The sequence below is a fragment of the Myotis lucifugus genome, unplaced genomic scaffold (genome assembly GCF_000147115.1).
Source record: "Myotis lucifugus unplaced genomic scaffold, Myoluc2.0 scaffold_3, whole genome shotgun sequence".
Taxonomy (NCBI): Eukaryota; Metazoa; Chordata; class Mammalia; order Chiroptera; family Vespertilionidae; genus Myotis; species Myotis lucifugus.
In genome coordinates this window covers 11,582,207-11,599,814 of record NW_005871051.1, presented here as the reverse complement: position 1 = coordinate 11,599,814, position 17,608 = coordinate 11,582,207, and the positions used below count along the sequence as shown (strand labels likewise).

The 17,608-nt window shown below is 37.4% G+C and overlaps 1 protein-coding gene across 15 annotated transcripts in view; it reads right to left on the bottom strand.

Moving 5' to 3' along the window:
• Nucleotides 1-6: 6 nt before the first annotated feature.
• The window catches only part of PIKFYVE (phosphoinositide kinase, FYVE-type zinc finger containing), a 74,037-nt gene continuing 56,435 nt past the window's right edge, over nucleotides 7-17,608 (bottom strand). For 12 of the 15 annotated variants that reach the window (XM_014462235.2, XM_023760732.1, XM_014462244.2 and 9 more), the window contains 14 exons: nucleotides 17,261-17,321; nucleotides 15,784-15,921; nucleotides 14,419-14,539; nucleotides 12,599-12,694; nucleotides 11,337-11,420; nucleotides 10,201-10,298; nucleotides 8,198-8,362; nucleotides 6,807-6,866; nucleotides 5,977-6,153; nucleotides 4,801-4,904; nucleotides 3,960-4,088; nucleotides 2,175-2,436; nucleotides 1,417-1,491; nucleotides 7-909 (listed from right to left, as the gene is read on the bottom strand). In XM_014462235.2, coding sequence (XP_014317721.1) covers nucleotides 794-909; nucleotides 1,417-1,491; nucleotides 2,175-2,436; nucleotides 3,960-4,088; nucleotides 4,801-4,904; nucleotides 5,977-6,153; nucleotides 6,807-6,866; nucleotides 8,198-8,362; nucleotides 10,201-10,298; nucleotides 11,337-11,420; nucleotides 12,599-12,694; nucleotides 14,419-14,539; nucleotides 15,784-15,921; nucleotides 17,261-17,321 — 1,686 coding nt within the window. In that variant the 3' untranslated portion in view covers nucleotides 7-793. Of the gene's footprint in view, nucleotides 910-1,416; nucleotides 1,492-2,174; nucleotides 2,437-3,084; nucleotides 3,557-3,959; nucleotides 4,089-4,800; nucleotides 4,905-5,976; nucleotides 6,154-6,806; nucleotides 6,867-8,197; nucleotides 8,363-10,200; nucleotides 10,299-11,336; nucleotides 11,421-12,598; nucleotides 12,695-14,418; nucleotides 14,540-15,783; nucleotides 15,922-17,260; nucleotides 17,322-17,608 lie in introns of those variants that run through there. The other 3 variants (XM_023760740.1, XM_014462241.2, XM_023760757.1) reach the window with 3 other exon arrangements.

The window sequence follows — 17,608 nt, the reverse complement described above, 5'->3', positions numbered from 1 at the left end:
ACCTAGAATAAGAGCATGTGCAAGTAAGTGCTGTTTAACATATTAACTGCACAAAAGTTGTCAACAAACTTGAAAAACAGCTCCAGAAAAAAAGGCTTAAAGTTAATAGCAGCAGCCTCTTGCCATCCACAGAGAAGTAAAGACAGAACCTGAGAAACATCAAACGTACTGGAAAGATACAGGGCAGGGCAGAATTCCTGATTTAAGTCACATTCCTCTGTAAAACAAGAAGAGGCTGTGTCCATCTGTTTAACTGGCCATTCATAGAATTCACAATTTTTTTTTTTAAGTCTCAAAAATCCTGATACTAGGCAACATTAAATTATTACATAAGAACCAACCCCCCCCCACCCCCCAAAAAATCTCACCAGCTCTACAAATGCTTTTTAAGTGAAGAATATATCAAATGTGATGCCCAGAGAGTCACAGTCTATGAGACATTGTTTTCTTAGCAGAACTGTTAGAAAATTCAACAACCTACTTTTCACCCTAGCTCCTCATCTCTAACCATGTATTTGTCCTTAGCCCTTTGAAATGTGTCTATACTTTTGCTTAAGTGAAAAAGAAGTCCATGCCACTTTTCAGTCCAGGGAGAGCCAATTTGTAGACATTGAAAACCAAAATGCAAATCCACGGAATTTTAACCCTGTTACAGATGGCCCACACAGACGCAGAACTGAAAGGCCTTGGCAAATAGTGGTGAATGTGACAAAGAAGTCAAATGTAGCTTATTGGTGGTCCTTTGCTCCAGCCCCCTGTCCTTCACGGTCCACTTCAAAATAAGTGTTTCATTTCAGCAGTTCAGACCTAAACCTGTCCAGTGGTCCGGGACCATCAGGAAATACTTGTCCATTGCTTCACAAAATCTAGTCCTGTACAGCTCTGGAGAGACCACAGTTGGCATTTTACCTAAAATTATGAAAGAGAAAAGGGAAAAGAAAACCGTCACATAAGTGATCAGGCAACTCACTTCAAAAGCTGTCCTTTCATGTAAACTGCATACCCCCCCAGCAGTCTGAGCCACAACATAGGACAGGTCCTTCTTGGTAGGAGTTCCTATTTTAAAAGATGAGCTCTTGCCTAGAGAGATGTGTACAGCACAAAGGGGCCAGCAGTGCGCATAGATCTCAGAAGACTTCAAGTGTTAATTCAAAATAACCTTATTCAGAACCTCTGCCCCCCCCCCCCTTTTTTAACTTTCCATTTTGAGAACCTCTGGCAATTTAACACAAATTAAAACTCAATATTTACTAACCTACAACTCCTTCTATTATTTGATCATTTTAGAAATTATGATAAAGTCAGAGATAACCACTAATTTTTTTGGAATTAAAAATGTATCCATTTTTTAAAATGTTAACTGATAAGGAAAACATGAGAATAGTTTAAAGAGAAAACAAAACAAAAACTGCTCACCTTGTCCTCCTAAAATTCCTGTTGATTTCACAACCATCTCAAGCTTTTTGTCCCATGTAAATGTCCGAATATAATCTGTTGCAGAAAGCAAAATCAGCAATAAAGTTTTATCAATAGATATAAGCAAAGGACACTAATAATTACTATTACTTCTACAATAGTTAACATTTACTGAGTCCTGACAGTATGTGATGTGCCCACAATATGCCAGGTACCCTCCTATGGATTTTCCCCCATATTATTCATAGGCCTTCATTTATAAGTGACTTTTTGGCTGGGGCCAGTGGGCACAGTGGTTAGAGAGTAGGCCCATGCACTAAAGGGTCATGAGTTCGATTCCCAGTCAAGGGTGCAAACCTGAATTGCAGGCTCAATCCAGTCGAGGTGCCGGCGGGAGGCAACCAATAGATGTGTCTCTCTCACACTGGTCTATCTCTCTCCACCCGCCTCACTCCCTCTCTTTCACTCTCTCTAACAATCAATTGAATAAATATCTTTGGGTGAGGATTAACAAAAAATAAAAATAAATGACTTTTTGAATGCAGATATTTTGGGTAAAGATAATAAAAATGGAAATGAGTGAATTGAATAGAGATACTATTTATATCCTAGAATTTAAAATCTATTATTTTGAAATTTTTAAATGAAACTTGATAAAAATATTCAATAAGCTATTAGTAGACCAGGTTCAGTATAATCTTCAAATTTGACTCTGGTTTCAATCATGAACCGTAAGTGAGGTACGCTTATTGACTTACCTATAATTCCAACAACCAGCTCATTGCTGGTGTCATCTCGCCCAACCAGCAAAGAATAATCTATAATGAGGTGGCTAGAAAGGAAGTGGGAGTCGCTGCGGATCGAGGCTCTCAGCACAGCTTTGGAATGAGAGCGGATATACAGAGGGTTGTCTCGGACCATCTTCAGGAGATTCTCATCCAGCAGCACTACATCACAACTCTCCTTCCCCGTATCAGTTTTCACATTTCTATTCCTAAGTGAGCCCTTTAAATCAAATACCTGGCAGAAAGAAAATTCAGTCACATAGGAGTTGCTACAAATGATTAATGTCATTAAAGCAAAAAGCCAGAAAGGTTCCCTATAGCCACTGCCATTATACACACTTTTACATTTAATTTAAAAACTTAACCTATGTCATTAAATGCTGTGGGGAGTGGTCTCGGTTTGACAAGGTCCCGAGGAGACAGTCTTTCACAAGGTGGGCTGTCACACGCTCTATCCCACTAAAGTTCAAGTTACTGATTTAGCTTGCTATATGCCAAATAAGCAGGAAAATTGTGCTGCAGCAGTATAGCTTGTGAGAATAAGGAAGTAGTCTAGCTGAGCTTAGATCATGAAAGTCGGTCTCAGCCGCCGACTGAGACGAAGGATTGGAAAAAAGGAAGTTGGCCGAGACTGTTAGAGGAGATGCTTGCGCTGATCAAATCGAAAGTTGCTTAAGTTCTGCTAAGTGCATATGTAACCAGTGAATGTATAAAAAGACTGTGTAAAATAAACTCGGGCTGCAGTCTTGAACTGTCAGTCCTCCCGATCCCATCTTTGTGTCTGTCTCTTTTCTCAATCCTCACCCCCCTTTCAGGTACTGTTCGACAGTAGTGCCGGCAGGCTCCGGCAAAACGCATGCATTATAATTGTATAATACATAAAATACATGTGATATAATTACATCATATGAAATTAATACCAAGTACTCAGTTACAGAAACATTTCAAAAATAACTGACCCATTTAATCAACTTTAACATCAATAAGTAACTCCAAAAATACCTCACTGGATTGAAAGGCAGTTTAGAAACCAGATGCAAATATTCTTAGGAAACTTTCCAAAACTTTATGTGATTACTTATGGAAATAGAGAAGCAACAGCCCACCTTGAGGAATTTTGGGGTAGTGGCAACGGTCAGGGACTTGGGGACTAGACCAGTGCGGCCTGAAGTGTACTGGACAGACCGTTGCTAGTAGGTTGCTCCTGGCTAGTGATGATGTAATGCACATCAATTACATCAGGAAGTATAGTTTAGTTCAGCAGCTGTTTTTCTCATATCATAGCAAGACACTCCCAATGAAGAAAGTAGTGCATCGAATTGCATTCCAGTACAAGCTCCGCGTCTCACCACCGACTGGAAACAGTTCAAAGACCAGCACTTTAAAGAGTACATACTGTTCTGGAAAGGAGACCAACCTGGTTCTAGAAATATCTGTGACTGCCATAAAGTACTTCATTTCTGTGGGCCTTCGTTTCTTCATGTTTAATACTGAAATGGCAGAAGTACATCTGCCTTCTAATTCTATAATTCTGTGTTTCTAGGACACTGGAGATGCTAAATTTTAGGACTAGTCTACAATATTCCTCTTTATTCTTCCCTTATAGGGTTCAACAAACCCAAAGTTAAATTTGACCAAGCAACCAAATTCTAACATGTACTATCCAACAAAAAGTTGTTCTCTGATTCATTATATTCACAAACCAGAAAAACAAAGGGTTCCAGTAGCTAAATGCTTTGCATCGTCCAACATTCTTACCTGTGCCATCTTTCTTCCATAGAAAAGATTTTCCATGACAAGGAGATCTAACTTCTTCTCAGTGTTGTTCTGAGAATTCTTATAACCAATTCTGTAAACTCCAAGAATTTTGGCTAATGCAGTGGGCCTCTAATCAAGAAAAAATGAGAGTAAACTCTTATCAAAAAGGATTATTTGTAAATTTAATACCAATATCTGGGTTTTTCATGTTATACCCAATTATGATCTTTTCTTAATATGAACAGTCTGAGGGCCTTAAAAAAAAACCAACTTGAATCTCAGAATCAAGTAAAGCAGCAATGCTACTGAACATACTAGATCCTCTACATCCTCCCAAGGGATAATCCCCCACAAATGTTCAAATCCACAAGTTTTATTACGACACTGAATTTCCCCAGGGACTGCAATAAACCATAAAAGGGAAAAAGATCCACGTGACTCCCCCATACCTTTGCCGGCCGGGTCACTCCTCAGCGGCAACGGACAAACCTGGCCACAGGCTCCTCTCTTTCTGCCTAAGGAACCCATGCCCTCATTTTTCAACACTTTTCAAATTTCTGTCTCAGCAAAATTATAAATTATTAAGTGTTCAGCTATTTTCATCCAGTCTTGATGTTTTTAATCGACATATATATACTAATTAAATGCAACTTGCTTGAGATCTCTTGGCTCCTCAGTGGCAAGGTAGGAGTTTGAAATCACTGCTATCCCATCTCTGCAGCACACCAGAGATCCAGCACGGCCTGTCCACATCTTACCACAGAGAAAACTCTCATCAGGACCAGCTCTGAGGATGTAAAGGCCCAGTGACTAGCTATGGACCGAGGTTTGGGATGCCTACCTTTTGTTGAACAGCGTTTGTAATGTAACTGAAGTAGTGCGGTGCGAAGTCGAGGAAAGACTGCACTTCCAGACGAGGCATTTGCTTCAAAATGAATCTATCATCTAAAAGGCAGAAATCTCATGGTTAGTCAATCACAATTATTCACTGAGATGATCTACAATAAATCATTCCAAAGACCCCAAATGACTTACTTGCTTCCTGTTTTAATTTAAGAGATACTTTCTGATGTCACAGAGAAAATCCTCATCAGAACACAGATCTCAAGTAACTGAAGGGTGGGAAGGGCGTCATGTAGTCAAGAAGCCTCTTTTGAAAGTACCACCCCTAAATTCATAGCTGATCTGCCTTTTAAAACTAAAAAATTTTTAATAAAATTTTATAAATGTTTTCCTTTGTTAGCAATCCAATAAGTAATAGTTATAAAAGCTCTTATCAAGCAATCTGACTGGATTATCTCCAGTGATTTTGCTCAGTGGGTGTGGAGAATGGAATGTGAAGTACAAATGGTCACGGCCTTCTGTAAGCCTTAGTGAGTGAGGACCTCGGCCTTCCCACTCTCAGGTTAAATGTTTCTATTTTTATCTTTCTCTCATCAGTGCTGAAAGATACAAATCCTTTTTTATTTTAAGGAATTTTTATTTATTTTTATTTTTAAAATAAGTTAATTTAATATTTTCCATTACCATTTATCCCCTCTATACCCTTAAACAGAGGAAGGGAGAGAGAGAGAGAAGCATCGAAGTGAGCAAAACAGCAATCGGCTGCCTCCTACATGCCCCATAATGGCGAGTCAGCCCAAAACGTGGGCATGTGGCCTGACCGGGAATCAGACCAGTGACTTGACAGTGCACAGGGCAATGCCCAACCAACTGAGCAACACAAGCCAGGGCTGAGGTACCTTTTGAATTTTCTGGAAGTGCTCTGTTATTTGCATTTGGAAAACTCAGGACTAGAGAGAATTTAGTACAAATCTGATCCATGTTTGTCTTTAATTACACACCCTATATATGTATATTCTTTTCAATATTTTATGACACAGCATAAAGTATAAACATAAAAACAGAAAACTCTGTTTGCCAACTGACATAACATACTGCCTCAACTCAAGCCATTCATGAATTACCTGAGGGAAAGAGAGATACCACTGAATCAGTAAACGACTAAAAGACTCACCTTCAGTCGCATAGAAGGCAGCCCCCGATTTGCCTCCGCGGGCCTGCCAGGGCGACGAGTGCGAAAGGGATCGAATGAAATCTTCTTCACTGCTGCCCAAAATCACTTCCCGCATCTTATGAAATTCTCCCGCATAGTAGAGCCGACAATAAAACTTGGCGTTAGCATCGGAAAATTCTATAAACAGAAGTGTTAAAAAAAGCTTTTATGAATCAAAAATCTCTTTTACCTCTTGTCCAAATAACACACCTCCCACCAAACACAGCCATTTAATTTTCTCCACAATAGCGTTTTTCATGTTAAGTCTACTATATCCCTGTTTATCATATCTTGTTAAAGTGATTTTTAGAGAGGATTAGAGAGCTCCTAATGACCACCCTTCCATATTCACATAAAAGTCAAACATAATATAAGACCCATTTCTGACTTTATACTGGTTACTGTATTTTCATCATTGTACTTTTACATATGGTATATAATATTCTGGGTAATAAGTTTTTAGCACCCACATACATACACACAATTCTAGATACCTTGTCAAGACTCAGTGGCTCTAGATTACACAATAAGTAATTATTAAAACATTAGAAATTATAATTTAAGGGTTAAAAATTATCATTTCAATTAAGTGTAAAAATTCACTTTCTTTATAAGTGAATAACATATATTTCATGAACGAGATTGAAACTAATTAAAACTACATCAGCACACAGACTTAATATTCAAGGAATAGAATACTTATCTAGGATGTAAGTGAAAGCCTCAAATAATAGAGTTTGCTCAATTATAGTCCCTGGGCCTAAACCAACAACATTTTATCTCATACTTACGGAGCTCCACATGAGGATTCGTGAGTTGTTTCTTTTGTGTATCTCCTCCATCAACTTCATCTGAAAAATTTAATATCATTAGTCAAGCCAAAATTTTAGTTATCACTTCATTTTGCCTGTTCTTTCTCCCCTGACATAACAATAAAAACGGACCCTCTTTATCTTAACCAAGTCGCTCTCATGCAAGCACTGTATACAATTTTTATTGTAAAGTATTACAATAATAGTTTACAATAAAAATGTGTGTACCTTTTGCAAGATCAATTTTCAAATTAAAAAATAGAGACTTTAGGGTAAAGAATAATTTTGCTTATACTTCAGTGATTCCTATAATAGCAATATACTAACTCAGCTCTTACATCAAGATTTTCTATTCAGAGTTTATGACCAGTTTCCCCCATGTGGGGAATAATACTTCTCCAATGGTTTGTGATTCTTTCTATATCATATACGAAGATATTTATAATACATAAAATATACTAGTGTCTTCTTCAGAGCTACTTTTGTTTTATATTTGACTGATCTGTGTGGCACACCTACTGCTAGATCCAGTTTAATTACTGTAGATTAGGAATATTTTTAACATCTAGAATAAGTCATCCTTGAAGTTTCATATTTCAAAATTATTTTTTCCAAAGCACCAAAGCCCTCTAAGGATCATAGCTCAATAGCAGCCTATAGAATACTAAACAGGTATCTTAAAATAATAATGAAGATTTATCATGCAGTTGCTATTTTTTAAATAAACTACTAATTCATGATCTAATCTACTGCCAATCTATTTGAGCCAGATGTTAAGTATTTTACTCAGTCACAATTACTCAATTTGCCAACACATACATAAAAACAGCCAGACAGTAAGTAACTGAATGGGTGTGCTTATGTTCCAATACAACTTTAGTTACAAAAACAGGTCAGCAAAGGCTGCTGACTCCTGGTCTAACTCCAGACTCAAACACAATCAGGTAGACCTATTTCCTAACTATCAAAATGAAGGTGGACAGCAATAGCCTCAACCGTGCAGGGACTGGAAAAGAACATCTGAGGGGTTAGTGGAAGAGAACCATTTGAATGTATACTGTGAGTTGCATGTGAGACACATGTCCTACATGTGTAATGTCATGTAAACCTTGGGAGACAGTGATTGCTTTTTGCCACTTTATAGGTGGGGAAGGAAGGATTTCTGACTCTACCTCGCAGTAAGTGATTGCAATGACATCTGAAACCAGCGGACTCTCCAAGCGCCATGCTCTTCCACTCTACCACACTGAGTGTGAGGAGTGAGGGGCCCTGGTTTCAGCAATAAGAATCATCTACTTACAGCTCTAAGGAATAAGCAACTATGTCAATCAAAGCCTAGAGTAAGCATGCTCGGTCTCCCTTTAACACACCTGGAGGCTCGATGCCTTGATTCTCTGTCCCCTCCTTGCCCGTCTGCCCGACCTGGTAGTAAGCGCTATCTGCCCCACGTAAGGTCTCTCTCTTCTGGGAGGAGAGATCAGGGCTTTTCCCTGCCGTCCCTCGGAAGAAGGACAACATTCCAGAAGCCTTTTTGGCTAAAAATAAGAGGCAACATATTAAGTACTGGTCACTACAGGTGGAAAAATTAAAATTTTCAACTCATTTCTTTATTTGCAGTAACCATTTTCTAAGGATAATAAATATTAGTAACACCGATACTTTCATTTGCACAGATTATTATTCCACAATTTTTTAAAAATATATTTTATTGATTTTTTACAGAGAGGAAGGGAGAGAGATAGAGAGTTAGAAACATCGATGATGAGAGAAACATCAATCAGCTGCCTCCTGCACATCTCCCACTGGGGATATGCCCGCAACCCAGGTACATGCCCTTGACCGGAATTGAACCTGAGACCTTTCAGTCCGCAGGCCGACGCTCTATCCACTGAGCTAAACCGGTTTTGGCTATTATTCCACAATTTTTATGGGTTTGTGGGGGCAGGGGGGCAGTCAAGCACTCTTATTGACAGAAACAGAAAAAGAACAATGGTCAGATAGCTATGTATCAAAATGTGATAAATTCTAATAAAACCTTTAAAAATATATTTCCAAGGCAGTCATAACATCGTAAGCAACAAGATTAAGTTAGGGCTGAATTCTTATAGCATTACAATTAAAACTAACTCAAAAAACATTATGAGCTATGAGAATTCAAAGTTAAAGTTAACATCATTATATCATTTGTGTTCTTATATTTTAACACAACAAAATATGAGTTTGTTTTTTAACATTTTTTCAGAAAGTAGGTAGTATAGGATGGCCAAAAATATTACTAAAATTTGCTCTATACTTTTATTCTTAGTTTTGAGCTTAATACATATGACCTATGAGGTTAGTATATATGATTTTAATCTTGGACATTTACAATCTACAAGATCCTTATCAAATGTTAATCATAAAGTGCTTACTTTAAGATGTTAGAAATCAGAATAGCCTCCTTTATATCTAATCCTACCTTGTTCCTTGCTAACTGAACTTCAATTCAAGGAGGGGAGTTGGGTAGCCATGTGAACAGCCCCAGGAAATGAATGATTTGTATAAGCCAACTAGGACAATGCGCATCACTTTCTCAGTCTCCTTTGCAGGGAGGGGTGGCCATGTGAAGCAGTTCTAGCTAATGAACCTGAAGGGGAGGTCTCTGCTTTCCTAGTAAAAGGGAATGGCTGCAGCTTATACCTCCCTTCTTTCTGCCTCAAATAAAGACGTTAAGTGGAACATTTCCAACCATGAGTAAAACTTAAGAGAATCGCAGAAAAACTAACTACCCCTATGCTGTCATGACAATGCTGACTTGCTAAACCACTGCCAGCAACTACCTACCTGCAGACGTTATTTTAGAAAAATAAACTGTCATTTGTTTAAACCCCAATAGCCATGAGTTTTCTGTTACTTGTAGTGGATACATTCCTAACTGACAAAGACCCAAGTTCAAATTCCAATTCTCCACTAGCTATATAGTAATCTTGAACAAATTGCTTAACTTAATTTAAACTTCCTTTCGGGAAAATGGGGATATGGTAAATAACTCTTATTTGGTCATTGTGTGGATTAAAGGAGATAATACATAAGTTCTTTGCACAATGCCAACAACACTATAAAACAACAAAGATGTTGCTGTTATATTTCTTAGGTTGTACACTTTAAACTAAAAGCTTAGGTGGGAAAGCAGGTCCTGCTGGCTTTTGCAGAGACCTAAGAGTTTCTAGGAGTTCCAAAGTCAATAAACAAGAATCAAAGAATAGCAAACTATGTATAAAGAAGGATACACAAGAAATTTTCAGCCCATATTGTGTATCAAAGACCAGAATAAATTCTTGCCCACAATTACAAACAACACTAATAATAACTCCTTCTCCATTTGCAATCTTACTTGGCTGTGGTTCTGCTTCTGCTGTGCGGTTTGTCTGTCCTCCACTGCTCTCGGGTAATCTAATGGGGCTGCTGCTCTTTGGTCTGCTGTCTAAAGTACTAAAAATGAAAAAACAGAAGAAAAGTTGGTTTTACACTATTCAGACAGAAAATAGCAAGTACTCTGATTCCTGCATTAATCTACTCCCCACCTACCTCACTCACAATAGCATAAATCTGATTCATGACTTATATACACACAGGGTAGAACATGGAAAAAGAAGTCTTGAAATGTCTACTGGACTTCAGGAAAAAAAAGTAAAATATTATAACTATAAATATGCATGGAAAAATATGAGAGCATAAGTTTTAATAATATTTTGCCCAAGTCCATTAGTGTTATATTAGCATCATAAGTCAAACAATTACAGAAAATACCAATTTCCCATTTCTCATGCTAGTCATCATAATATATAATTCAAGTAAAATTCTGTCACATTAGTAAAGTTGGAAAACCTATTCCAATAAGAAAAAAAATAATGAACCTATGACAATTTCGGTCCAAATGTCAGAATCGGTTTGGGGGCTATTGTTTTGTTTTAACTATTAGGATCTTTAATTATTATGGAAAGTTCACAAATATTTTTAAGTTATAAAGACAAACAGTTGGTTACTAATTTCATGTTAATATTTTTTAAAATGAAAACAAAAAGAATTAAAAATGTTCAAAGTTTAAAACTGCAGTATACATTGAACTTGTATGGCAATCATCTGAACCAGCGGTTCTCAACCTGTGGGTCGCAACCCCTTTGGCGGTGGAACAACCCTTTCACAGGGGTCGCCTAAGACCATCCTGCATATCAGATATTTACATTATGATTCATAACAGCAGCAACATTACAGTTATGAAGTAGCAACGAAAATAATTTTATGGTTGGGTCACAACATGAGGAACTGTATTTAAAGGGCCAGAAGGTTGAGAACCACTGAACAGTATCCAAAGAAACAGTTTAAGATCTTTTGCTACATTTGAATTTTGTCCTATCAATTATTAGCTAAAATATAAGTGTGTATCCTAGAAACGTTCATATTGATAAAAGTGAATTATTTATCATGGCACAGCCACATTAGAACAGACTCCACTCAATCACAGGTCACCTGGTGGTGGGAGGCCCTTCTTCGGCACTGTTCCGCGGGCTCACTTTAGACAATTCCTCTAAGGCGTTCCGGTATTCTTTACAACTTAGGGTAGAAACAGGTTGAGAAATGTTAAACATTAAGCCCTCCTTTTAAAATAAACCATATACTTTCACATAAGCTTTGCATTATGAAAACACAATCATTAGAAGTATCTCTAATGAAACAAACATATTTAATTAACCACAGTTATCAAGTAGAAATTTCATGAAGGTCAATGTCTTCAGAGAGAATACAAAATACAACCCAACACACCAACCAGTATCAATATCCTAAAAAATACGGTGAAGGCCTGCATAATAACACTTATCAAACACTTGTAGGGGCTCAAAGCTGACTTAAAAGTATGCAGCTTCAGGGTTTAGATAATAGAGAGGGAAGGAACTTGAGAGCACTTTTCTAGTTAAAGGTACTGAACTTTACCCAGAAAAATTTTTATGTTGCATTGGCCGAAAAAGAATCCAACTCTTGGACTAGAAGTCTGGGGCCTCTGATTGAGATTAAAGCAAATGTCAGGGAACAAGAGCTTCTTTAAGACCCATGATAACTGTGGGCACATAAATCGGTTAAGGCATAGGAACAGTATTACCTTAAGAAACATCACCTGCTAAGTGTGGGAAGCAGGAAGGAAACGAATGAAGAGTATAAAAAAAGATACTCAGATGAAAAATGGCAGATACGTTCTAAGTATTATGTCAATAAGTATATTGAAGGAAGGGGTACAACAGTTACATACTATAAGACAGAAAGTGGTTATAGGATAGAAGGATTAGGAAGTAACTTGCCTAGTATCCTGTAATACCTGGCTGGGTAGTTCAGTTGGTTAGAACATTGTCCCGATAAGCCAAGGTTGCAGGTTAGATCCCCAGTCAGGGCACATACAAGATTAGACCAATGAATGCATAAATAAGTGGGACAAATCAATGTTTCTCTTTCTTTCTCCCTCTCCCTCCTTTTCCCCCCTCTTCTCTCTCCCTCTCCCACCTTTCCTCTAAAATCAACAAAAAATTTTTTTTTAAAAAGAATCATCCTGTAATTAGTTGGGTAAAGAGTATATCTTCAGATACAATGAAAATAAGCTACCTCACCCAAAGAGTATACGCTTTTACTATATTTCATCTTTTGCTCTAGTCTATGTGACAGATATCAATAGTAAGGCAATTAATAAATATACATAAAATATAAAAATATAATCATAGGTGAAAAAGCCCTATGAATAATACCTGAGAGCAAAAGCAATGATGGAGCTGGGCTCCTTCTCACAGACCGCAATGGGCACCCGTTCGTGTTCATACATTAAGTAGTGTTTATCTGGATCGCTGTTCAAGATTTTCAAATACATAAATAAGTAAGAACAAAATTAGCAAAAAATCAAATATACAATTAACACATTGCAAATAAATCTCAGGACAATCTTAACTACACACTGCATGATTATAAGAATATAATTAAGTAAAGCCAAAATGTATACAAAACTTGTATCAAAGAGCCAGAGGGGGGAAAAACGAAAAAAAAAAAAAAAGAGCCAAAGAAAATATATCAACAGAAAAGTTTTAAAGGCAATTAAAAATTATCAGAATTAGTTTTCAAATCAGAGGGCTCAGAATAGTCACTCCAAAATAAGCTTTTCCACACTGGCAAGACTTTAGACCATATTTATCTCAAATAGGGTTTACAATGGACAGCAGAAGTGTAAAAGATTTTGTTCTACTATAAGCTTGAAAGAAAAGTCTGCTAGGAATTATGGAAACGTAATACTAGTACAAGAAATAACAACTTTGCTCTCCTATCAGCATGTGGAAACTCAATGGTGTTTTAACCCAAATCTTGCTCCCCCAACTTCCACCCGAAACCCCCTACAGAAACATTCATTCATTTGTCTGAGAACTAATGTGCTAGATACACAATATTAAGAAAAACTATTACTAAGCATCTAACTTGTGCAAGATGTTAACAGTACAACTGTGAAAAAAATAGGGATGGTAGAGTTTATAGTACAGCAAGGTAAAGAAACAATTAATCCTATAAAAAATATAATTACCATCTGTGATAAGTGCCCTGAGGGAATCATAAGTGTGTACAACAAAGAGACCTATGCTGGTTGGGGCAGGGAGCTGGGGGGAGGGGTCTACTAAGGTTTTCAGAGAAACAATGCAGAGGAGTTAATGATTAAGAAGGAAGTGAGGGAATGTGCAACAGCCATAAAACAAGAGGAACCATAACTCTGTGAAAAAACTAAGACATCTGAGTCTAATGCAGAGAAAACAGCACCTTTACACACGACTATTATACAGGGTGGGGCAAAGTGGGTTTAGAGTTGTACGTGAAATGCAGTTTATTCTTGTATTATTTATTGTATTATTCTCCACATGAACAACTGTAAATCTACTTTTGCCCATCCCTGTAGAAAGATTACTGTATCGTGAGTCTCGGCTTGTCTCTCCCCCGAGACTGTGAGAACTCCTGAGAGAAGTTTAATAAATACATAATTCAATTAAGAAAAAGTCCTTATTAAGCAGCATCTGACAACCAAACAGGTCAATGAGCAGAAGAAAAACAAACTCACAGCCAGTCTATATATTTTCCCACTGTGAGCAAGCCCAGTACAAACAAGGTCACATGAACACTTCATGGGCCACTGTAATTCATCACCCCTGTTAGAAAAGAACCGTGTCCCAGTAACTTATTGGATCAATAATATCATCCTTGTATATAATCAGCAATATGTTTTTAGGATTATGAGATGTAGCAATGTATCTTAAAATATATAAACAATTATTTTCAGAACCAGTATCTTAAGCATTAAGCAACATTAGTTAATCCTTTTTCATCTATTCATCTATTATATAACAATGGTGGTGTACAAATTACATTATACCAAAAGACATCTCTTTTACTATGACGAAGTGTATTTTAGGGTTGAGAAATACAGATATACAGTTAAGTAAGCACATTTAAATACAGAGAGAGTAAATCTAGGTAGATTTTTTTAATGAAGTAAAAACAAAAACACTCAACAGCCACTGGCCTTTATAATACTCACAAAGGAAATGGAATGGGGTTATAGCTGTTTCCTGGAAGCAAATTTGCAAAGATGGCCTTCATGGTTGATTTTTCCTTCACCTGGCTGTCTGTGGATCCCAGCAAATGTCCATCAAACACGTCTAGGATGAAAAATATTCTACTTATATGTTAATATTCAAGAGAGTTTTAAAAAAGTATAAAGCATCAATTTCATTTCCTTTTTGGAACTCAGACATAGGCACACGATAATTACCAATGACAGTATAAATTTCCGATCCGGAATAACAATTACTATAGAATGAATCAGAAAGCAACAATGAAACATACACAGCACTGACTCCAAGGGGTTCACTCTTTTACACTTTAACATTTCTGACACTGAGATCCACCTACAAGCGATGGCAGAGGCCAGGCAGCAGTCACGATGGAATTACTGCCTGAGCATGAACTCAGCTCTTCATGTTGCCACTTCAACTCAATTCTGTGCACTGTGGCTATTACACATGAGTTTAATTGCACCTAAAAAATTATTTTTTTTAAAATATATTTTATTGATTTTTTTACAGAAAGGAAGGGAGAGGGATAAAGAGTTAGAAACATCGATGAGAGAGAAACATCGATCAGCTGCCTCCTGCACACTACCCACTGGGGATGTGCCCGCAACCAAGATGCCTGAGCATGAACTCAGCTCTCCATGTTGCCACTTCAACTCAATTCTGTGCTGCTCTATCCACTGAGCCAAACTGGTTAGGGCTAAAAAATTATTTTTAAGGTATGCGCTACAAGGAAGTAGTTGCTGCTTAAATAGAAAGCAAGGAAGGAGAGAAGCAATGCATAAATTTGCTATTAGTGCGATACTTATTTGTTGTTGGAGAAATGGCTGCAATTTTTCTTATTTTCTTACAAGGCAACAATCATGTGCTTTATGGGACTTAAGAAAGTAATACCCTCAGAAGGTAGATAAAGCTCAATAATGTTTTGTTATTGAAATATTTACATGTCACATAGAGAACTGAAGAGGTGACAAGGTAAAAAGCTATAGCTAAAAGAGCATATTCAATAGCATAAAATGTGTAAATTCTAAGGCAGCGGTTCTCAACCTGTGGGTCACGACCCCTTTGGCAGTCGAACAACCCTTTCACAGGGGTCGCCTAAGATCATCCTGCATATCAGATATTTACATTATGATTCATAACAGCAGCAACATTACAGTTATGAAGTAGCAATGAAAATAATTTTATGGTTGGGTCACAACATGAGGAACTGTATTTAAAGGGCCAGAAGGTTGAGAACCACTGTTAAGGGATAAGAGAGCATTGTGTCAAAGCATTCAGAGTGCTTTTCTCTTTGGGATGAAGTGCAGGGAAAGTGACAGGAGCTGTACCTTCGGAAACGCTGGCTGAGTCCAGTTCCGGCGGCCCTCCCCCCGCCGGCTCCGGCATCGCTTCGGGGGGAGTAGGCAGCTGCAGATGGACAGAGCTGGTGGAGCTCTGACTGGACAGGTTGCTTAGGAAGCGGTCCTCTGCAGAAAAGCACAGCTTAGATGAGTCATGTGGAAACATGAAGTCCATTTCTACCTGATCGCAATGCTTTTAAAAAGCCAACTCACAGTTTTACTTCAGAAACCAAAGTATTTCAGCTTCCTAAAAATTAGTTTGGCCATTTTAGTGCATATTTTAGATATGGGTACAAAAATTCAGACAGGCTATATGACTTAACTATGATCAGATCTTAACCAAGTCGGACTCCTACCAATATTCTTTGCAATAGACCATAATGCAAAGTTATGTTTATTAATTCAATTTAATAGGGAATGAAATTATTACACTATTGGAAAAGATTATATGCCACATTCTCAGGGGGGGAAATTCACTTACAGTGGGGCCTTGACTTACGAGTTTAATTCGTTCCGTGACAGAGCTCGTAACTCAAATTACTCGTATGTCAAATCAAAAAGTGAACGAGTGAGACACGTGATGCTGGGCTGATGTTGTGGTATTCACTGTGACGTTCGCTGCGCCAACTAGCGGTGGGGTTTCTGAAGCTGGCTCATAACCCGAATTTTAGCTCGCAACTCAAAGCAAAAAATCGGCTGAGAGACAGCTCATATCTTGAAAAACTCGTTAGTCGGGACACTCGTAAGTCAAAGCCCCACTGTGATTATAATAGAAAAATGCGAAGAACTATATGAGCTGAGCTCTTGTTCTACAAAGATGGTATAAGTAAGAACCTACACAATTTGCTAGGATGCCACCAAGTTATTCAATGAAATATTGTGAAAGACAGCTAAAATCTAGAAAAAATTTTAGTGACATAAAAACCTAATTAAACTTTGTAAGACTTTTGCACTGAAACCTGGGGGCTGACTTTGGAACTAGCAAAGCAGACATTCAGTCTCCTTTTTCCTTCTTGTTCTTTCCCTGACAGCTGCCTTCTCTATTTATTGTTTATTTTGAGCTCCTAATTTCTCTCCTTGTAATATACTTTATAATAATCTTAAACTGATAAAGCTACAATCAAAGTAATTGTCAAAATTAGCAGTAAAAAACAACCACTAGACCAGTGATGGCGAACCTTTTGAGCTCGGCGTGTCAGCATTTTGAAAAACCCTAACTTAACTCTGGTGCCATGTCACATATAGAAATTTTTTCATATTTGCAACCACAGTAAAACAAAGATTTATATTTTTGATATTTATTTTATATATTTAAATGCCATTTAACAAAGAAAAATCAACCAAAAAAATGAGTTCGTGTGTCACCTCTGACACGCGTGTCATAGGTTCGCCATCACTGCACTAGACTAATAATAATAATGTCTTTAAATCTAATGGCGGGTGATCACTAGGCTCAAGGACCAACCTTTTTCTCCATTCGGAAGCCCTGGAGAAACATTCCGTGGAGGTGCATCCACCGTACTTATCTGTAGAGAAGAAAACACTTTGTTCTTAAGGGAACACTAAAACTTTTAACCAAGTGAATCTTAAGCTTTCTGGTCTCATGACCCCTTCAACTCTTAAGAATTATTAAGACACTCAGCTTTTATGTAAGTTGTACCTTCTAATTTTACCTTATTAGAAATTAAAACTGAAAGTTTCAGGATATGCATTTATTAATTCATTTAAAAATTACAAACCCATTATATATTAACATAAATAACATATTTTAATTAAAAATAGCTCTTTAAAAAAAATTGGTAATAGAGGCATT